The 22,857-nt window shown below is 44.0% G+C and overlaps 1 protein-coding gene across 1 annotated transcript in view; it reads right to left on the reverse strand.

Annotated features, from left to right (window-relative positions):
• The window catches only part of LOC130923073 (cullin-9), a 76,202-nt gene that overhangs the window by 48,794 nt on the left and 4,551 nt on the right, over nt 1-22,857 (reverse strand). The window contains exons 4-23 of the mRNA XM_057848494.1: nt 22,319-22,843; nt 20,127-20,280; nt 19,853-20,049; nt 19,198-19,507; nt 16,135-16,333; nt 15,858-16,059; nt 13,231-13,433; nt 13,017-13,176; nt 12,842-12,930; nt 12,672-12,777; nt 10,359-10,586; nt 10,195-10,285; nt 9,818-10,095; nt 9,644-9,739; nt 6,382-6,557; nt 5,012-5,145; nt 4,765-4,947; nt 3,122-3,246; nt 2,799-2,981; nt 743-900 (exon numbers count right to left, since the gene is read on the reverse strand). Of these exons, the coding sequence (XP_057704477.1) occupies nt 743-900; nt 2,799-2,981; nt 3,122-3,246; nt 4,765-4,947; nt 5,012-5,145; nt 6,382-6,557; nt 9,644-9,739; nt 9,818-10,095; nt 10,195-10,285; nt 10,359-10,586; nt 12,672-12,777; nt 12,842-12,930; nt 13,017-13,176; nt 13,231-13,433; nt 15,858-16,059; nt 16,135-16,333; nt 19,198-19,507; nt 19,853-20,049; nt 20,127-20,280; nt 22,319-22,843 (3,797 nt within the window). The remainder of the gene's footprint in view (nt 1-742; nt 901-2,798; nt 2,982-3,121; nt 3,247-4,764; nt 4,948-5,011; nt 5,146-6,381; nt 6,558-9,643; nt 9,740-9,817; nt 10,096-10,194; nt 10,286-10,358; nt 10,587-12,671; nt 12,778-12,841; nt 12,931-13,016; nt 13,177-13,230; nt 13,434-15,857; nt 16,060-16,134; nt 16,334-19,197; nt 19,508-19,852; nt 20,050-20,126; nt 20,281-22,318; nt 22,844-22,857) is intronic.

The following is a 22,857-nucleotide window of genomic DNA, read 5'->3' on the forward strand; positions in this document are numbered from 1 at the left end:
GTAATTAGCATTAGCGAAAGCTACCATATCAATTACTCCAGAAACTGCATTTTCTAGTATGCGATTGAAGTCTTAATATTGTGCAAATAAACTTATACATTGTAAAACTACAAGAAAAAATATGAGGACAAAGTCATAACATTACAAGAAAAAGTTTTATATAATATTTGACTTGTTTTTATGTAGCTTTACCGTATATTACAAGGAAAAATAATGTAACGAAATTAGTATTAGCGTAAGCTACCATAGCAATTTTTCACAAGAAACTGCGTTTTTTAGGGTGAGATTAAAGTCTTAATGTTGCAACATGAAAGTTGCAATACTACGAGAAAAAAGTAATAAAGTTACCATTTTACTTTATTGTAGAGTCATAAATTACAAAAAAAACTAATATTCAGTTTTTTTTTTAATGTATATTTACTACATAATACAAGGAAAAAGTCATAATGTTACATACCAGTAATTAGCATTAGCGAAAGCTAACATATCAATTTCTCCAGAAACTGCATTTTCGAGTAGGGGATTGGAAGTTTTAATATTGCGAGAATTAAGTTAGACGTAGTAATACCATAAGAAAAAAAATATCATGTGGTCAGTTTTATGTATTATGATAGGATTATTGTTAATATTACAAGCAAAATTGTAAAAGTACAAGATTACAGTGGTAATACTCAGTTACCTTACCTTGCATGTTATTACGAGAAAAATCTGACGTAACATTACGAGATGAAAGTCGGCTAACCTGTAAAAGTGCTCGAAGGTGTTGGCCAGCTCTAGGCCCGACAGGAAGAGCACGGGCTCCAAAAATTGCTGAAGTCGCTCCAGCGTTTGGGACCCGCCCGACACCACGCCACCGTCCTGCAACATCTGGTCCACGTACTGAGCAAAACGCTCGCTCACCTGCAATGCACACAATGCAAGCTGAATTCAAGCTTCATTTGCGGTCCATATTTAATGCTTTAATAATTTGCTGCGGGGCTGCAGTTTGGACAACCCAGACTTATATGTTTTATGAACAGTGATATTGACATAAACATCTATAAGGATGTTATTTTTGTTAGAAGAAGGGAAAACGAAGTCAGCCAATTTAGTTGTCTGCTAGAAAGTAATTAGCACATGAGGTAAGCTAAAATACTAATGTAGTATTAGCTTTGTTAGGAGGGAAAACAAGGAAAAGTAGACTAGCGAACATAGTCTGGTACAAAAAGTGATTAGCACATGAGCTAAACTAACGTACTAATGTTGTATTAACTTTGTTAGAAGGTGGGAAAACGAGGCGGGCAATATAGTTGTCTGCTAGCAAGTGATTAGCAAATGAGCTAAGCTAAAATACTAATGTGGTATTAGCTTTGTTAGGAGGGAAAACTGAAAAGTAGGCTAGCGAATGTAGTCTGCTAGCAAAAGTGATTAGCACATGAACTAAGGTAAATATGTGGTATTAGCTTTGTTAGGAGGGAAAATGTGGCCAGCCAATTTAGTTGTCTGCTAGCAATTAATTAGCACATAAGCTAAGCTAAAATACTAATGTGGTATTAGCTTTGTTAGGAGGGAAAACAGGGAAAAGTAGGCTAGCGAACATAGTCTGCTAGCTAAAGTGATTAGCACATGAGCTAACGTACTAATGTGGTATTATCTTTGTTATAAACAGGGATACGTTGGCTAGTGACCGTAGTCGGCTAGCAAAAGTGATTAGCACGTGAGCTAAGCTAGCATACTAATGTGGTATTAGTTTTGCTAGAAGGAGCGAAAACTAGGGAAAGTAGGCTAGCGAACATAGTCCGCTAGAAAGTGATTAGCACATGAGTTAAGCTAAAGTGATTAGCACATGAGCTAAGCAAACGTACTCATGTGGTATTAGTTTTGCTAAAAGCAGGGGAAATGGGGGAAAGAAGACTAGCGAACATAGTCTGCTAGCAATTGATTAGCACATGAGCTAAGCTAAAGTACTACTGTGGTATTAGCCTTGTTATAAGAAGATAACGTTGGCTAGTGAACGTAGTCTGCTAGCAAAAGTGATTAGCTCATGAGCTAAGCTAACGTACTCATGTGGTATTAGCTTTGTTATAGGGAGATAACTTTGGCTAGTGAACGTAGTCTGGTAGCAAAAGTGATTAGCACATGAGCTAAGCTAACGTTCTAATGTGGTATTAGCTCTGTAAGGAGATAACGTTGGTTAGTGACCGTAGTCTGGTAGCAAAAGTAATTAGCACATGAGCTAAGCTAATGTTCTAATGTGGTATTAGCCATTATAAGGAGATAACTTTGGCTAGTGAGCGTAGTCTGCTAGCAAACGTGATTAGCACATGTGCTAAGCAAACATACTACTATGGTATTAACTTTGTTATAAGGAGGCAAACGTTGGCTAGTGAACGTAGTCTGCTAGCAAAAGTGGTTCGCACATGAGCTAAGCTAACGTACTAATGTGGTATTAGCCTTGTTATAAGGAGGGAAAGTAGGCTAGAGAACGTAGTTTGCCAGCAAAAGTGATTAGCACATGAGCTATGCTAACTTACTAATGTGGTATTAGCTTTGTTAGAAAGCTGGAAAACGGTGAAATGTTGGCTCGCGAATATAGTCTTCTTGCGAAAATGATTAGCGGATGAGCTAAACTAAAGTACAAAAGTGGTATTAGCTTTGTTATAAGAAGGGAAAAGGGTAAAAGTAGGCTGCTGACTATGTGACGAGGTAAGCTAACGTACTAAAGTGAGATTAGCTTCGTTAAGAGAAAACAGGGAAAAGTAGCAACACTAGAGGTGTTTGTTTTGTTTCTTCACGGCGCCACCCAGAGGCGTACTTACACGCATGGCTCTGAGTATGGAGAGCTGTACCAAGGCGGCGGAGAAGCCTTGTCGCAGGGCTAGCGCGAAAGCCGTCCGCTGGCCGAACAGCTCCTCTGTGGCTTTCTTCAGACGCGTGTACAAAGAGCGGTAACGCTCCACAAAGTCATCACGCTCGCAGCTCTGCTCCAGAAAACTCTTCACCTGCACAACAAACGCGAGATACTGCTTAATACTACTTTTCCATTTATTTGGACGTAATAAAGTAATGTAACACATTACTATTTAGTGAGCAATATGTAATAAATTACTTTTTTGAGTAACCTTTTGAGCTAACGTCTCACCTGCTGCTGTACCACCTCTTGCCAACAGAGGGCGATGTCGACGACGCTGCTGTTCTCCTCGTGTTTGACTGTGGAAGAAGACGAGGAGCCCGCCGCGCCATCTTTGTTCTTGGTTTCTTTTCCTTCTGGAGGAATAGAATCGGGCAGGTTGGTGGACTCTCATATCAACAAAGAAAGGCCAATATACCGTCTTTTTTCCAAGATCAGGGAATCTCCAAATGAAAAGCCGATAAAATAGGATGACTTATGTTCACTGTTTGGGTGATGATCTCTGATGACCAATAAACATCTGTGAAAGGAACTGGACTCTCACATGCAATCAACATGCACGTGTTCAACATGCACGTGTGCCGAATGCACGCAAAAATGTACGCACACAAATGGAAAATTACAGCTTTAATTTAGATCTACCATTAGTTAAATTAACTTATTCCATTTCACGACAGCCTTCGTACTTTAGACAATTGGCTCATTATTACCGTATTGGCCCGAATATAAGACAGTGTTTTTTGCATTGAAATAAGACTGAAAAAGAGAGGGCCGTCTTATATTCGCGGTCCAGACATTATACCCATTCGCGACGCTAGATGGTGCCAGATATCATTGAAGCGATGTTCTGTCATGATAAGATCTCAGCTACTCTCAAGTTTAACCAGTTTGCATTATTTTATTGCAATGTTTTTCCTTATTCAGATTTGTTTCAAAACTAGTTAGACTTCACTTTGATGGTTAATGCAGTTATTGCAATTTTGTTGTTTTATCACGATAGATTGACAGCCCTAAAATAAACCGAACGATTAAAATTTTTAATCGAGTTAATTACAGCTTAAAAATTAACTAATCATAATTAATCGCAATTCAAACCATCTATAAAATATGCCATATTTATCTGTAAATTATTGTTGGAATGGAAATATAAGACACAAGACGGATATATACATTCAACATACAGTACATAAGTACTGTATTTGTTTATTGTAACAAATCAACAAGATGGCATAAACATTATTAACATTCTCTTAAAGTGATCGAAAGACTTGTAGTTCTTAAAAGATAAATGTTAGTACAAGTTATGGAAATTTTATATTAAAACCCCTCTTAATTTTTTCGTTTTATTAAAATTTGTAAAATTTTCAATCAAAAAATAAACTAGTAGCTCGCCATTGTTGATGTCAATAATTACACCATGCCCACTCATGGTACGAACCCATAAAATCAGTTGGACCCAAGCGCCAGCAGAGGGCGCCAAACACCAAAAAACAAGTAACAAGCGGACATTACATTGTACTGTCATTTTAATCTGTTTGTGCGTTAATTGCGTCAAATATTTTAACATGATTAATTAAAAAAATTAATTACCTCCCGTTAACGTGATAGTTTTGACAGCCCTAGTGTACATATTTAAATGTTCAGATATTAGGATTTGAATGAGGCAAAATATCATGCTTTTTCTCTCATATATATTGTTATAATCATTTGCTTTGGATGTACTGTAATTATTTTCTGTATAAAAATTTGGTGTTCAAAAAGTCTTTTTTTCCAAACTTGAGTCTTGAAAAAGAGGGGGTCGTCTTATAATCGGGGCCGTCTTATATTCGGGCCAACGGTATTTTTCAAATCTGTATTGGTGGACCTCTACTCACGAGACTTGACGGGAGGTTTTATCTGGTCCCCTTCCGCCGAAGCGGCGTCCACGTGCACCAGGAGGTGGGTCAGGCGTCTCACGCGCGAGTTAAAGACTGCCGCTGGTCGACGGCGACGCCCCGAGTCGGAGTTGTCCAGGTACTTGTCCAGCAGCCACGAGAGCGGGCTGGATCCGGTAGATTCTGGACGGGTGCAGAGACGAGCGTCAGACGAGAAATTTCCGGTGACCGGTTTGCCGGCGTCCACCTGCCGCGGTGATGGCGCGCACGACGGGTGCCACCAGCGCTTCCCAGCAGGTTCGGCCCAAGGCTTCGGCGGCTTCGGCGTCCGGCAGGAAGCGCTCTGCGAACGTCTGCTCGTGTCTGAGGGCGCTGTTCAGCCTGAATGCAGGAGAGGAGAGGGTCACTCCGGAGTTAGACTGCATACGGAATATCTACAATTAGGGTTGTTCCGATCGTGTTTTTTGCATATCTGCAGATCCCGATATTTCCCGATCTGATTGCTTTTTTTGCTCCCGATTCTATTCCAATCATTCCCCATAATTTTCCCGATCATATACATTTTGGCAATGCATTAAGAAAAAAAATGAATAAAACTCTGACAAATATATACATTCAACATACAGTACATAAGTACCGTATTTGTTCATTATGACAATAAATCCTCAAGATGGCATTTACATTATTAACATTCTTTCTGTGTGAGGGATCCACGGATAGAAAGACTTGTAATTCTTAAAGGATAAATGTCACTTTGTATATTGTGACTAAATATTGCCATCTAGTGTATTTGTTGAGCTTTCAGTAAATGATACTGTAGCCATTTAACTTCTGCCCAAATGCATGATGGGAAGTGCAACCCTGACTGTGCGTCGTGGTACCAATTGATATATCTTCTCTGCGTTTGGAAATAACATAGGGTGTTAAAAAAAAAGATAATCTACTACCTTTCTTCCTCACATTGCTTCCCACGATTATTCTAATCGTTGGGAGAGGGATTGTAAGGCTTTAGCCATTTAAAAAAAGGCTCCAAAGGCTGCCAAAATTCTCTCTACTCATTTTACGCTGCCTTTTAGCTCTATATACTGTATGGGTAAAATGGCGCCATTATAGATTGAATGCGACAATGCGTGAGTGGGTCGTGCAGTGCATGCGTTAATTGCGTTAAATATTTTAACGTGATAAATGTAATAAATATTCATTCTCGCTGTTAACGCGATAAATTTGATAACCCTACCTCAAGCCTAAACTAAAGACTCTGGAAGAGTGTAACACATTATGTCTACCGTTAATACAATTAGAAAACGATTTAATTAAAAAATATATATATATTTAAAAAAAGGCATGTCCGATATTTTTTTGCCGATTCCGATACTTTGAAAATGACGTGATGGGACCCGATCGATCGGCTGTAGCTACAATGTGTGTCGTTAGACAGCCCGCCCGCGTCTAAAATCATACTACTATTAATGACTACGCACGTCCTATTTGTATGAATTATAAGAACGAAGACAACAGAGGAATATTTATATATATATATATATATATATATATATATATAGTGTCCTGTGGGCCACGTCCGACTGAAATCTGATCTGCGGTAGGCGGCATCCGTACTTGTCAAAGAGCCGCAGCAGCCGTGAGCGATCGGCCGTCGCCTCCTGACACCACGAGCGCGCTTTGGTGCTGTAGAACAAGAAGGTCCGACGGCACAGCTGCTCCTTGAAGACGGGCCAGAAGGTGTTCTTTGGCCCCAGGATCTCAAAGCCGTGGACCCGGGTGTCAATACCGCCCTGCCGGACATCAAATCCTCTCCGTAAAATGCAGAAAAAACACAAACCAGGGGGACAAAAATGCAAACCAGTGCATACACACACACACAAAAAAAAACCAACTTGTTTTTTTGTTTCTATTTCAAGATTTTTTTCAAAGATTAAAACGGAGGACAGGATAAATTTTGAGATTTGACGTTGAAATGCTTTCGTCACATTTTTGCCAGTTTTTGGCAAAAACTACAACTATTATGTACCTTGATTTCCTTTTTAAAAAAATGATTTAATGATGTGAATTGAATTTTTTTTTTTTAATGTAGGAAGAGGCATTTTGAACGCTGAAAATATGAAAGTTTTCCCTTTATGACTTACAATTGGAAATAAATGGGTGGCGTTTAAAATATTCGTGGAACCGTAGGTTTTGGCTAAATTTTTTGCGTCCCTTGGTTTCCTAAATTTTATGATGTGGAAATTATTATTATTAAATTGGATAAAATATGTACAATGGGTGATTTTGAAATTAAAATGTTTTTGCGATTTGTTTTTGCTAGTTTTGGCAAAAACGGTACAACTTTCACAGTGGGGCAAATAAGTATTTAGTCAACCACTAATTGTGCAAGTTCTCCCACTTTAAATATTAGAGAGGCCTGTAATTGTCAACATGGTTAAACCTCAACCATGAGAGACAATGTAGGAAAAAAAAAAAACAGAAAATCGATTTTTAAATAATTTGCTAATCATGGTGCAAAATAAATATTTGGTCAATACCAAAAGTTCATTTCAATAATTTGTTATGTACCCTTTGATGGCAATAACGGAGGCCAAACGTTTTCTGTAACTTCACAAGCTTTTCACAAACTGTTGCTGGTATTTTGGCCCATTCCTCCATGCAGATCTCCTCAAGAGCAGTGATGTTTTGGGGCTGTCGTTGGGCAACACGGACTTTCAACTCCCTCCACGGATTTGCTATTGTGTTGAAACCTGTAGACTGGCTAGGCCACTCCAGGACCTAGAAATGCTTCTTACGAAGCCACTCCTTTGTTGCCCTGGCTGTGTGTTTGGGATCATTGTCATGCTGAAAGTCCCAGCCAAGTCTCATCTTCAATGCCCTTGCAGATGGAAGGAGATTTTCACTCAAAATTTCTCGATACATGGCCCCATTTATTCTTTCCTTTACACAGATCAGTCGACCTGGTCCCTTTGCAGAAAAACAGCCCCAAAGCATGATGTTTCCACCCCCATGCTTCACAGTGGGTATGGTGCAATTCAGTATTCTTTTTCCTCCAAACAAAAGAACCTGTGTTTCTACCAAAAAGTTCTATTTTGGTTTCATATGACCATAACAGATTCTCCCAGTCCTCTTCTGGATCATCCAAATGCTCTCTAGCAAACCGCAGATGGACCTGGACGTGTACTGGCTTCAGCTGGGAGCCACGTCTGGCAGTGCAGGATTTGAGTCCCTTGTGGCGCATTGTGTTACTGATAGTAGCCTTTGTTACTGTGGTCCCAGCTCTCTGTAGGTCATTCATGAGGTCCCCCCGTGTGGTTCTGGGATTTTTGCTTACCGTTCTTGTTATCATTTTGACGCGACGGGGTGAGGAGGGAGTTGAAAGTCCGTGTTGCCCAACGACAGCCCCAAAACATCACTGCTCTAGAGGAGATCTGCATGGAGGTGTAAGATAAGCTTGTTTTTGGGTGCCAAATATACAGTATTACGCCAGTTTGCTCTCCTACAGCTATTATACGCGCACTCCCAAGCTATTATAAAGAATACAGTTTTAGCCATCATCATGTGCTTACGGGTGATTGTTCACATCCTGCTGATAAGTAGTTACACACACATATGTTGATTCATTACACGACGTCTCAGTACTTCTCCACCAAGCTACAGTACTTTGAGTGTAAATGTGGGTTCAAAACAAAGATATCTTGCCTGCTCAGGTGATTCAATCAGGAAGTTTTAATCAGGAAGTGTGACTGTTCAATCACTGAGTAGAATAAGGAATTTGCACGACCGAACCTGCCACGTTGGACAACAGTTGTGACTGTACTCCGCTCATCAACAAGCCCTCAATAAAAGTTAGCAGTGTGGGAGAGTTCGGAGAGAGACTTGGATGAGAGACATCGGTCCCGGAACGTGTCTGGCTCTCCCAACCTGCAGGTTGAAAAATGTACCCTCTCTGACTTTATCTCACCGTGCCCTCCCTTTTGTCAGCTTGCCTTGGGTAAATAACTAAGTTAAAGAACGAGTTTTAGACCCAACAGAGGATGGGCCAAAATATCAGAAACAGTGTGTGAAAAGCATTTGGCCTCCGTTATTGCCAACAAAGGGTACATAACAAAGTATTGAGATGAACTTTTGGTATTGACCAAATACTTATTTTCTACCATGATTAGCAAATAAATTCTTTAAAAGTCAAACAAAGCGATTTTCCTTTTGTTTTTTTTTCCACATTCTGTCTCTCATGGTTAAGGTTTACCCATGTTGACAATTACAGGCCTCTCTAATATTTTCAAGTGGGAGAACTTGCACAATTAGTGGTTGACTAAATACTTATTTGCACCACTGGATGTGCCTTGATTTCCTGTAATAGGAAATAAATGGGCAGCGTTTTCATCAAATTTTGGCAAAAACTTCTGCGCGCCTTGATTTCCTGATTTTAAGTGTGAATGACGTGAATCGGATCAAGAGATACATTTTGAAATTTGACATGCAACTTATGTGCCTTGTTTCCCTGTTTTTTTTTTTTTTTTTAATGATTAATTTTCTGAATTGAATAAAAAATGTAGGGCAAGATACATTTTAAATGATGAAAATCGGAATGTTTACGCCTTCATGATTTATAAAAATTGAAAATAAATGGGTGGCATTTTTATCAAATTTCGGTGGAACCGTAATTTTTTGGGCAAAAAACTTGATTTCCTAATTTTTTGATGAGTGAATGATGTTTAACGAGTCAGAACAAAAAATGTAGGAGGACATACATTTTGAAATTAGATTTTTTTTGCCTTTGGAAATGAATGAGACTTTTGTTGCAAATCCCTGAAATTGGACTATTCGTAGAGCATGAAAATTTCAAAAACAACACAAAAATCAGACAATTTACCTGCTGGCATCTCTTAATGCGGATCTGTACGACGGGCCAAAATCTGCTGACGTTCTCCAGAAGGACCACCCGACTGGCTGACGTCGGCACGTTGACCTAACCGAGAAGCGTTCAGAAAAGACAAAAACGTCACGACGTGTCCTAAAGACGGTCGGTCGGTAGGTCAGTCGTCACCGTGTTGAGTTCCACGCTAATGTTGCGCGGGTCGTCCCCGGCCAGAACCAGGATCCGGGCCGGCATGTAGCTGGAATCCTCGGCGGCCACCAGGACAGAGAGCTGGCGGATGAGGACGCCTCTGTGCATGAAGATGTTGATGAAATGCGAGCCGGTGGGCCCGTTGGACTCCCAGTAAGTTTTGCTGTTCTTGTCGCTGAGCTTGTTGGCTCGGTGGTGGTTGGAGGACACCTCCACCTTCTCCCAGCACTTGTCATCGTTCAACTCTACGCTAGAGCCTGGGGGCCAAAAAGTGTACTCAAGTAAGAATAGAACTCATCACTCATCAGTGGACAATCCAGAGTGACTTATAGTCCAGAATACTCCAAAAGTCTGACCTTGGCAAAGATTCCTGAGAAAGACGTCAAAAAACGGAATGTTAATGGGCTCGTGGCTGCGCCGATGCTCCTCGATCTGACCCAACACCATCTGATAAGACCATCAACATCTGGACTCATTAGTGGCCATTGACGCCGCTGTCCGAGCACTTTCGTGACGGTACCTGTATGCATCCGGCGAGCACGCTGGTGGTCATGCTGTTGTACAGGTTGGCGTATTTGTCGCAATCGGCGACCACGTCTCGGAGCTCGGCGGCAGCATGGACGGCGGCACCGTGCTTCTCCTGAGCCTTGATGAGAACCTCTTTGGCACCCAGTCGACACATGACCACGGCGTAGTCCTTGTTGGCGCACGTCACCCGGTACAGGAAGGACACCAGCTGCTGGATGACCTGAGCGCCGGGTTAGCTTAGCTTAGGGGCTAATAATTTTTGCTGGAAGACTACAAAGGTTTTTTCCGTTTTCCCTCATTCATACATTAGCTTAGCTCATATTTTAATCACTTCTGCTAGGAGACTAGACAAGTTCACTAGCCTACTTCCCCCTCAACAAAGCTAATACCACACGACTACGTTGGCTTAGCTCATGTGCTAATCACTTTTGCTAGCATACCACACAAGTTTGCTAGCTTACTTTTCCCCATTCTCCCTTCTAACGAAGCCAATATCACATTTGTATGTTAACTTAACTCATGCTAATAACTTGTGTTAGGAAACTCAGTTCACTAGCCTACTTTTCCCCCATTCTAACAGAGGTAATGCTACATTAGCTTAACTCAATTGCTAATCAAATTTGCTAGTAGACTAAACAAGTTTGCTAGCCTACTTTTCCCCGTTTTCCCATCTAGCAAAGCTAATACCACATGAGTATGCTGGGTTAGCTCATTCGCTAATCACTTTCGTGAGCAGACTACACGAATTTACTAGCCTACTTTTCCCCGTTTCCCCTTCTAACGAAGCTAATACCACATTAGCATGTCATCTTAGCTCATGTGCTAATCACATTTGCTAGGAAAGTACACAAGTTCACTAGCCTTCTTTTCCCAGCTTTCCCTCCGTCTGAGGTAATACTACATTCGCTTAGCTTAATTGCTAATCACATTGACTAGTAAACTACACAAGATTGCTAGCCTACTTTTCTCCGTTTTCCCTTCTAACGAAGCTAATACCACATTATTTTGTCAGTTAAGCTAATGTGCTAATCACTTTTACTAGGAAACAAGTTCCCTAGCCTACTTTTCCCTGCTTTGCTTCCTTCTAACAGAGCTAATAACACTAGCTCATTTGCACACATTTGCTAGTAGACTACACAGGTTTGCTAGCCTACTTTTGCCCGATTTCCGTTCAAACAAAGCTAAATACCACATTAGTATGCCAGCTTGGCTCATGTGCTAATCAATTTTGGCAGCAGACTACACAAATATACTAGCCTACTTTTCCCCACTTTGCCTTCTAACGAAGCTAATACCACATTTGTATGTTAGCTTAACTCTTATGCTAATCACATTTGCTAGAAAACGAGAAATTCACTCGTCTACTTTTCCCTGTTTTCCCTCCTTCTAACAGAGCTAATACTACATCAGCTTAGCTCAATTGCTAATCACATTTGCTAATAGACTACACAGGTTTGCTAGCGTCCTTTTCCCCGTTTTCCTTTCTAACGAAGCTATACCCACATTCGTATGTTAGCTTAACTCTTGTGCTAATCACTTTTGCTAGGAAAGGTGAAGTTCACTAGCCTGCTTTCCCCCCTTCGAAAAGAGCGAATACCACATTAGCTTAGCTCATGTGCTAATCACTTTTGCAAGCAGACTATCACATTCGCATGTCATTTTAGCTCATGTGCTAATCACATTTGCTAGGAAAGTACACAAGTTCACTAGCGTTCCTTTTCCCAGGTTTCCCTCTGTCTGAACGAATACTACATTAGCTTAGCTTAATTGCTAATCACATTGGCCAATAAACTACAGAAGTTTGCTTGCCTAGTTTTCCCCATTTTCCTTTCTAACGAAGCTAATGCCACTTAGTATGTCATGATAGCTCATGTGCTAATCACTTTTGCTCGGAAAGTACACAAGTTCACAAGCCTACTTTCCCTGTTATCCCTCCTTCTAACAGAGTTAATACCACATTAGCTTAGCTCATGTGCTAATCACTTTTGCTATCAGTCGACATAAGTTTGCTAGCCTACTTTTCCCAGTTTTCCCTTCTAACAAAGCTAATACCACATTAGTATGTTAGTTAAACTCGTGTGCTAATCACTTTTACAATGATACAAGTATCCTAGCCTACTTTTCCTGCTTCTAACAGAGCTAATACAACATTAGCTTAGCTCATTTGCTAATCACGTTTGCTAGTAGACTACACAGGTTTGCTAGCTTACATTTCTCTGTTTTCCTTTTTAACCAAGCTGAATACCACATTAGTATGTGCTAATCAGTTTTGCCAGCACACTACACAAGTAAACCCCCGCCTCACCTCTTTGTCAGCGATGAACGTGGTCATGGACGTCAAGCAGGGCTTGACGCTGTCATGCCAGGGCAGAGCGTCCTCCTGGTAGTTGTCCAAGAATTTGTTGAGGATCCTTACGGGGTCAAACAGTCAGAAAGCGAGAAGAACTGTGTTAGCCGATAGCCGACGTTCACTACCTGAGGACAGACAGGTGGACACTCCGTTCCGTCCGATGCTGCTCCATCAGATGCAGGAGGTCCTGAAAGACGTCTGGGCTTTGGTAGACCTTCAGGTGCAGGGATGGGCCAGTTTAGGGATGACTACTTTCACTTAAGTAATTATTACTGTATTTGGATGTAACACTACTCTTACTTCAGTAACATTTGCCAGCATGGTTGTCCCGTTTGAAAGTGCTAGAACCTTCTCAAGGATGACCGGGGGGTCGCAGGACAGAAACTGCGAGGCCAAGCTTTTATGGTGGGACATCAGCGCCGCCATCACCAGCAGGCCGTCGCACACGCCCGCCGCGCACCTGCGGAAAGCGCCGTCACATGGAGCTTGACGTGCGAGCCCGAGCCGCGCTTACCCCGGGGTCTTCAGCATGAGGTCCAGGGCGGCGGGGATGGCGGCCAGCGGGCCTTCAGAACCTTCAGGCGTGGCCGAGACGATGCTGGCGAAGATCTCCAGAATCATCTGAGAAGCCGACTCGGAGAGGGCGGGGGGCACGCTGCCCCCGCCGGCGCCGCCGCTCGCCCCGTACTTTGCGGCGCCTGTCAGGACCTTCAGCGTCTGCGGACGACAACAACACTAAACTCCATTTGGGAATAGAAAGGCCGCCATCCACGGGGCTAGACAAGACATCAAATCAGTTTGCAGTGATTGGATTGGACATTTACTAGTGATGATCTCGTTTTACAATGCCATCAATGCATTGACATTCAAATGAAGTCCTAAATAGTTAATTTTTCAGCTATTTGGCTGCCATTGACGGCGCTAGATGTTCAATCGGTTTGAAACGGAAGGGTTGGCAGTGAACGAACCAACGCTAATTCGCTACCAGCCTCCCGCTTGAAATGGATCGGATGTCGACTCATTGAAATTTCCAGAAGCAGCAAGATCTTTCTTTGCCCCTACCAACATGGCCGCCCTGAGGAGACGTTCTCAATCATAATCACGCGATTATTGACATTAAAATGAAGTCCTAACTATCTTATTTCACAGCCGATTTTAAGCAGTTTATTTTATTAACGTCAAAACAATCCACTATTGGCTACCATCGACGCCACTAGACATCCAATCCTTTTGGAGCGGATGGCATCAGGTTTGGCAGCCATGTTGGAAGGGGCCACATTCCCCTCAAAGCAGCAAATGAACCAACATTCATTCGCTGTCAGCCTGTCGCTTCAAATGGGTTGGTTTTCTACAGAGGCATGTTCTTTGCCCCTACCAAGATGGCGGATCTAAGGCGACATTCCTATCAACCATCCCACCCAGTGACATGAAAATAAGTAGCTTATTTGTCAGCTGATTTTAAAAAGTATTTCATTAACACTAAAACATCGACGGCACGAAGTCCAATCAGTTTGGAGCGGGATAGCCTCAGGTTTGGCGACCATGTTGGTAGGGGCCGCGTTCTCACCAAAGTCAATACATTGACACTCGAAGTCTCAACTAGTCCATGTCCAATCTGTTGGAAGTGGAAGGCCTGGCAGCGAACGAACCAATGTTCATTTGCTGTCAGCCTCCCGCTTCAAATGTATCAGCTGTCTACTCACTGACATTCATAGCAGAAGACCTTTCTTTTCCCCTACCAACATGGCCGCTCTGAGGCCACATTCCAAGTAATCATTCCATCCATTGACATTAAAACTCCTAACTAGCTCATTTCCCAGCCGATTTTAAACAGTTTGTATCATCAATGTCAAAACATCCGCTATCGACTCAGTGGCTGCCATCGACACCACTAGACGTCCAATCCGTTTGGAGTGGAATGCCTGCCTCTCGCTTCAAATAGACCTGATGTTTACTCATTGAAATTCCCAACAGACCTTTCTTTGCCCCTACCAACATGGCCGCTCTGAGGAGACATTCCCATCAATTATAATCAATCATCCCATCCTAACTATCTTATTTCTCAGCCGATTTTCAAAAGTTTAACAACGTCAAAACAATCCGCTATTGACCCATTTGCTAGGGTCTATGCCACTTGACATCCAATCCGTTTGGAGCAGATGCCATCAGGTTTGGTGGCCATGTTGGTAGGGGTCACGTGCCCATTCGAGCAGCAAACAAACCAAGGTTCATTCGTCGTCAGCCTCCCGCTTCAAATGGATCGGATGTCCAATCACTGAAATTCACCACAGAAGCAAGACCTTTCTTTGCCCCTACCAACATGGTCGCCCTGAGTGGACGTTTCCATTAATCATAGTCAATGATCCCATCCTAACTATCTTATTTCTCAGCCGATTTTCAAAAGTTTATTTTAACAACGTCCAAAAAATCCATTATTGCTAGCATTGATGCCACTTGACATCCAATCTGTTTGGAGCAGATGCCGTCAGATTTGGCAGCCATGTTGGTAGGGGCCACGTTCCCATCAAATCAGCGAACAACGTTATTCGCTGTCTGCCTCTCACTTCAAACGGATTGGATGTCTACAGAAATTAGATCTTTGCCCCTACCAAGATGGCTGCCCTGAGACCACCTTCATATCAATCAATCATTCCATCCATTAATGGAAAAAAAAAAAAGCTTAAACTTAATTTTAAAAGATCCTTCTATCAATTCCTTAGCACCCGCTATTTACTCAGCAACTACAATTGACAGCGCTAGACGTCCAAACCATTTGAAGTGGGACATCTGGCAGCGAATGAACGCTTCAAGTGGATTGGACATATTATATTGTAATGACTAATTTCAGCAGAAACCTGAAAAAACCTTTTCATTACCCCTTCCAACATGGCCGCCCCGAGGAGACGTTGCCATCAAAGTCAAAGCATTGACATTCAAATTAAGTCCTAACTAGTTCATTTCTCAGCTAATTTTATCAACATCAAAACATCTGCTATAGAATCAGTGGTCAGGTTTGGCAGCCATGTTGGTAGGGGTGACATTCCCATTAAAGTCAATGCACTGACATTCAAATAAAGTCCTAACTAGCTTATTTCTCAACAAATTTTAAAAACATTATATATTATAGACGTATCTCCTGACCGCTAGCGCCAGACGCTGCAGGTTCACCACGTCGGCCATCTCCTGCATGAGGGTCAGCACGGCTTTAACGCCGCCCTCCGTGGCGAAGGAGACCCTCCACTCGAAGCGACGCATGAGCGAGTGAGTCATCCTCAGCGCGCATGGCGCCACGTTCTTGCACGAGGAGCCCAGGAGTTCCACCAACAGCTTCACCACTTTGTCCCTGCGAGAGAAGAAGGTCCAAAGTTTGGGAAAAGGACAAGAGGAACGGGCTGAGGAAGTCCGAGAAGGGACTGACTGAGCGCTCTGGACGGAGTCGCTCCTGGAGGAGTTCTTGTCCTGAGGGGTCTTGTCCTCCAGCAGACCGTTGATGAAGACCACCGCGGCCAAGGTCTGGAGCGGGTCCCGCCTGGATGTTCCTCTCTGGAGGATGTCCACCACCTCTTCCACCTTTTCCGGCAGAGTCTTCTTGGCCAGGACGCGAGGCATGTCAAAGACTGTAAAAGGTGGAATCAGGACTTCAGGCCGAAAGAATGGCGCGGAACAGAAAAACACAGTCGTCTCATCCTTCTGCTGTGAATTGAATTGAGAGAACATTCGCTGCCATCCCTCCCACTTCAAACAAATCGTACATCTATGGCGGTCATTGGCAACTCATGAGTTTCATTTTGGCGCATTTCAAAGGGTACTTCGGGTTGATTTTGTCGCATTTACAGGTCACTTCTTGTCGATTTTGGCACACTTATGTCACGTCCTGCTGATTTTGGCCCATTTACACTGTAGATTTTGGCACACTTTCTGTTGGCTTTTAGTCAATTTTTGTTTAATTTGGAGAATTTCACAGGGTCACTTCTGGTTGATTTTGGCCCATTTACACTGTCGATTTTGGCGCACTTACAGGAAACTTCCAGTTGATTTTGGCGCATTTACAGGAAACTTCCAGTTGAATTTGCCGCACCAACAGGTCACTTCCTGTTGATTTTGGCGCACTGCCAAGTCAGTTCCTGTTGATTTTTGGTCCGTTCCTATAAATTTTGAGGCATTACGGGGTCACTTCCTGTTGATTTTGGCACACTTATGTGTCTCTTCTGGTTGATTTTGGCGCACTTAAACTGTTGATTTTAGCCCACTTACAGGTCACTTCTTGTTGATTTTGGTGCACTTACGTGTCACTTTTTGATTGATTTTGGGTCACTTCCTATAAATTTTGGCACACTTACAGGTCACTTCCTGTTGATTTTGGGTCCGTTCCTATATATTTTGAGGCATTACGGGGTCCCTTCCTGTTGACTTAGGCGCACTTACACTGTTGACTTAGGCGCACTTACACGTCAGTTCTTTTTGATTTTGGCGCATTTCACGGGGTACGTCCGGCTGATTTTGGCCCATTTACATTGTTGATTTTGGCGCACTGCCAGGTCACTTCCTGTTGATTTTGGGTCCGTTCCTATAAATTTTGAGGCATTACAGGGTCACTTCCTGTTGATTTTGGCACACTTACGTGTCTCTTCTGGTTGATTTTGGCGCACTTACATGTCACTTTTTGATTGATTTTGGGTCACTTCCTATAAATTTTGGCACACTTACAGGTCACTTCCTGTTGATTCTGGGTCCGTTCCTATATATTTTGAGGCATTACGGGGTCCCTTCCTGTTGACTTAGGCGCACTTACACTGTTGACTTAGGCGCACTTACACGTCACTTCTTGTTGATTTTGGCGCATTTCACGGGGTACGTCCGGCTGATTTTGGCCCATTTACACTGTTGATTTTGGCGCACTTACAGGTCACTTCCTGATGATTTTGGCGCACTTACAGGTCACTTCCTGTTGATTTTGGGTCCATTCCTTTAAATTTTGAGGCATTACAGGGTCACTTCCTGTTGATTTTGGCGGCGCACTTACATGTCACTTCTGGTTGATTTTGGCGCACCTAAGCTGTTGATTTTGACGCACTTACACTGTTGATTTTGGCGCACTTACAGGTCACTTCTTGTTGATTTGGCGCACTCTCGTGTCACTTCCTGTTGATTTTGGGTCACTTCCTATAAATTTTGAGGCATTAAAGGGTCACTTCCTGTTGATTTTGGCGCACTTACATGTCATTTCAGGTTGATTTTGGGTCCGTTCCTATATATTTTGAGGCATTACTGATTAGGGTCCCTTCCTGTTGACTAAGGCGCACTTACACAGTTGACTTAGGCGCACTTACACGTCACTTCTTGTTGATTTTGGCGCATTTCACGGGGTACGTCCGGCTGATTTTGGCCCATTTACACTATTGATTTTGGCACACTTACAGGTCACTTCCTGATGATTTTGGCGCACTCACGTGTCACTTGCTGTTGATTTTGGGTCAATTCCTATAAATTTTGAGGCATTAAAGGGTCACTTCCTGTTGATTTTGCCGCACTTACATGTCACTTCTGGTTGATTTTGGCGCACCTAAACTGTTGATTTTGGCACACTTTCAGGTCACTTCCTGTGGATTTCGGCGCATATACAGGACCCTTCCTGTTGATTTTGCCGCATTTACAGGTCCCTTCCTGTTGAGTTCGGCGCACTTACAGGCCACTTCCTGTTGATTTCGGCGCACTAACAGGTCAGCTCCTGTTGATTTTGGCGCACTAACAGGTCAGCTCCTGTTGATTTTGGCGCACTTGCAGGTCACCTCCTGTTGATTTTGGCGCACTTGCAGGTCACCTCCTGTTGATTTTGTGTCACTCCCTGTTGATTTTGGCGCATTTACGTGTCACTCCCTGTTGATTTTGGCGCATTTACGTGTCACTCCCTGTTGATTTTGGCGCATTTACGTGTCACTCCCTGTTGATTTTGGCGCATTTACAGGTCACTCCCTGTTGATTTTGGCGCATTTACGTGTCACTCCCTGTTGATTTTGGCGCATTTACAGGTCACTCCCTGTTGATTTTGGCGCATTTACGTGTCACTCCCTGTTGATTTTGGCGCATTTACGTGTCACTCCCTGTTGATTTTGGCGCATTTACGTGTCACTCCCTGTTGATTTTGGCGCATTTACGTGTCACTCCCTGTTGATTTTGGCGCATTTACAGGTCACTCCCTGTTGATTTTGGCGCATTTACTGGTCACTTCCTATAAATTCTGAGGCACTACGGGGTCACTTCCTGTTGATTTTTGGGTTACTGAAATGGAAATGACTCCAGAATGCCCCCAAATGAACAGGAAGTGACTCAAAATCGACAGGAAGTGACCTGTAAATGCCCACAAGACTGGCGTTTAGTCATTACTTCAGTATTTTTTTATACTTCTACTTCTCCCTAGAACAGACTGCGGCTTTTCCGCTTCCATTTTCCCATTTCAGCCATACGCAAATGCATTTCTCACCCTTGATCTTTTCTTCAAGCCCGTCGGGATAGCTCCCGTAAACCTCGGCGGGAAGCTCGCCCTCGGCGTCGTCCGGGGCTTCCTTCTTGGCCCGCTTGGAGAGGGACGCCGACCCGGAAGAGGACGCGTCGTCCCCGGACCTCGGGTCGTCCCCGCCGGACCTCGGGTAGTGTTTGGCCAGGGCGTGCGAGCAGAGCAGCTCGCCCAGGCAGGAAGGCGGCAGGCGGCGCTCCAGGTAGAGTACCAGTTTCTCGGCGGCGTCTCTCGATACAGACAGGCCCAGCAACGCAGGGTCGTCCGTCTCCACCTCCTGAGGACAAGGTGTTACCGATCTATCATTCAGTTTAGGGGATTTCAGGTCACTTCTTGTTGATTTTAAGGCATTTAATAATCATTTCCTTTTCATTTTAGGACATTCACTTGCTGTTCAGAGACCCAAAATCAACAGGAAGTGACCTGTAATTGCCCCAAAATGAACTCATTGGCTGCCATTGACGACGCTGAACATCCAATCCAACTTGTCAGTGCTAAACTATTAATTAAATAAACTATTAATTTTGGGCAAGATACATTGAAACATTTCTATGCTTTTTCCATTAACAAACAAATGGAGAAATTTTGCAGGAACCGCTTACAAGCTCAAGCAAGGACCTACCTGCTCGCCACGCATCAGTAGTCGGATGGCTTCGCGCTGCTCTTTGGCTTCCAGCTTCTTGACGAAGAAGAGGACCTCCCACCACTCAGCGCGAGTCAGCGTCGCCCCGCCTTCGGCCTCGCCCGTCCCGGGGCGCTCCGACAGGTAAGGCGGCGCGTAGAGTCCACCCGGGGGCTTGGAGAACATGCTCTGGCTGGCTGAAGCGCAAAGAAAAAAAACACCGATTAAAGCAGAGGCGGCGCCAGGCTTGGATGCAAAACGGAGAACCTCCTACCCGCCGCTAGCCTGACAGTCCGCGTGAGGGTCGACACCTTCTCCAGAGCGTCCTTGTCCGTCGTCCCGTTGGTGCCGCCGCTCTCGCCGCCTGCCACAATCTCCAGCATGTGCCAGTGGACCCAGTAAGTTCTGCACAGGGCGTTCCAGTACACCTGCATGCATCCAAGTCCAGATCGTTTGACTTTGTTCATTGAGTCAAGATGATCAGACTCATTTCTCGATTGACAAACTTCGATCGGCTAACATCAATCGGCTAACTTCAATCAACTGATTGGCTAACTTCGATCAGCTAATTGACTAACTTCAGTCTTAATTGGCTAACTTCAATCGGCTAACCTCAATCGACTGATTGGCTAACTTCAATCGGCACTGTCCGTTTGGGTCATTTCGATTGGCTGATTGACTAAATTCTCTTCTTCTCACTCTTTGTTCGGGTCAGTTCGATCGGCTAATTGGTGAAATTTGTCCAGCTAACTTCAATCGGATGATTGGCTCACTTCGAACGGTTGACCTCAATCGGCTAATTCGCTAACTCCAATCGGGTGATTGGCTAACTTCAATCGGCACTGTCCGTTTGGGTCATTTCGATTGGCTGATTGACTAAATTCGATCAACTAATTTCGATCAGATGATTGAGGTTAACCGTTCGAAGTCAACCAATCAACTAATTGGCTAACTCCAACCGGCTGATTGACTAACTTCGGCTAACATTGATCGGATGATTGGCTAAGTTCGAACGGTTAATTTCGATCGGCTGATTGGCTAACTTCGGTCGGCATGCTTCGTTCAGGTCACTTCAATCAGATGAATGGCTAACTTCAATCGGCTAATTGGCTAACTCAAATCAGCTGATTGGCTACCTTTGGTCGGCACGCTTCGTTCATGTCACTTCGATCGGCTAGCTTCAATCAGCTAACTTCGATTGGCTGATTAGCCAACTTTGATCGGCTAACTTCGATCGTCTGATTGGCTAAGTTCATTCGGCAAACTTCGTACGGCAAAATTCGTATGGCTAACTTCGTTCGGCAAACTTCGATCAACTGATTGGCTGACTACAATTGGCTGATTGGCTAACTTCGATCGGCCAACTTCGATCAGCTGATTGGCTCACTTTGATCGGCAAACTTCATTCAAGTCACTTCTACTGGCTAACTTCGATTAGCTGATCGGCTAACTTTGATTAACTGATCGGCTAACTCCGTTCAGCTAACTTCCTTCTGCTAACTTAGATCGGCCAATTTCGAACGGCTAACTTTGATGAGCTAAATTGGCCAACTCAAATCGGCTGATTGGCTATCTTCGGGCGGCACGCTTGTTCATGTCACTTCGATCGGCTAACTTCGATCAGTTAATTTCGATTAGCTGATTGACTAACTTCGATCGGCTGATTGGCTAAGTTCATTCGGCAAACTTTGTTCGGCAAAATTCGATTGGCTAACTTTGTTCGGCAAACTTTAATCAGCTGATTGGCTGACTTCAATCAGCTGATTGGCCAACTTCGATCGGCCAACTTCGATCGGCTGATTGGCCAACTTCGATCGGCCAACTTCGATCGGCTGATTGGCTAACTTCGATCGGCCAACTTCGATCGGCCAACTTCGATCGGCCAACTTCGATCGGCTGATTGGCTAACTTCGATCGGCCAACTTCGATCAGCTGATTGGCTCACTTTGATCGGCACACTTCATTCAAGTCACTTCTACTGGCTAACTTCAATTAGCTGATCGGCTAACTCCGTTCCACTAACTTCCTTCGGCTAAATTCGATCGGCCAATTTCGAACGGCTAACTTTGATCGGCTAAATTGGCCAACTCAAATCAGCTGATTGGCTATCTTCGGTCGGCACGCTTGTTCATGTCACTTCGATCGGCTAACTTCGATCAGTTAATTTCGATTAGCTGATTGACTAACTTCGATTGGCTGATTGGCTAACTTTATTCGGCAAACATCCATCGGCAAACTTCGATCGACTGATTGGCTAATTTCGTTCAGCCGATTAGCTAACTTCGATCGGCTGATTGGCGAATTTTGTTCGGCACACTTCGATCGGCTAAATTCGATTGGCTGATCGGCTAATTTCGCTCGGCTAACTTCGTTCGGCTAACTCCGATCGACCAATTTCAACTACTAACAGAAAGATGACCGGACTTCAGTGGCACTCAAGAGCATAGGGCATCAAGGACGTCTCACCTGAACTGGCGGCGACCCATCGTTGCTGTATCGGAATTCTCCTTCGTCCCCGACGCTGACTTCCTCGTAGTCCTCCAACATGCGCACCGTCATGCCTCTTTTCAAACGCTCCTGCACGTACTCAACGTACGCCGAGCGCCTGGGAAAGTCGTTGCGCGTTTTGTAACCGGTTTCCGCCTTCTTCTCGGTGGTGGCGGCGGCCTCCGCGGCGGGGGCGGGACCGGAGCGAGGCCGGAAAATCGAACGGAAGGTGGGCGCCGCCGCGTCCTCTGTTCGCGGGAGCTTACGATCCCAACCCAAGACGCGCACCAGCTCGGAGATCAGGTTAGCCATAGCCATGGCTAACTCAAACTCGCAGCGCAGTCGTAGCCGGGAGTGTCCGGAGGAGGCGGCGGGGCCGAGGCCGGGGCTCCCGGCTTCCTGTCTGTCGGAGGTCCAGTCCGCTCCCGCCGTGTTGAGTTTGTCCATCAGCGACGTGACGCACAGGTAACGCTTGACCAAGGAGAAGAGCAGCTTCCCGGGAATCTGCAGCAAATATT

Source organism: Corythoichthys intestinalis, chromosome 10 (assembly GCF_030265065.1).
Source record: "Corythoichthys intestinalis isolate RoL2023-P3 chromosome 10, ASM3026506v1, whole genome shotgun sequence".
Classification (NCBI taxonomy): domain Eukaryota; kingdom Metazoa; phylum Chordata; class Actinopteri; order Syngnathiformes; family Syngnathidae; genus Corythoichthys; species Corythoichthys intestinalis.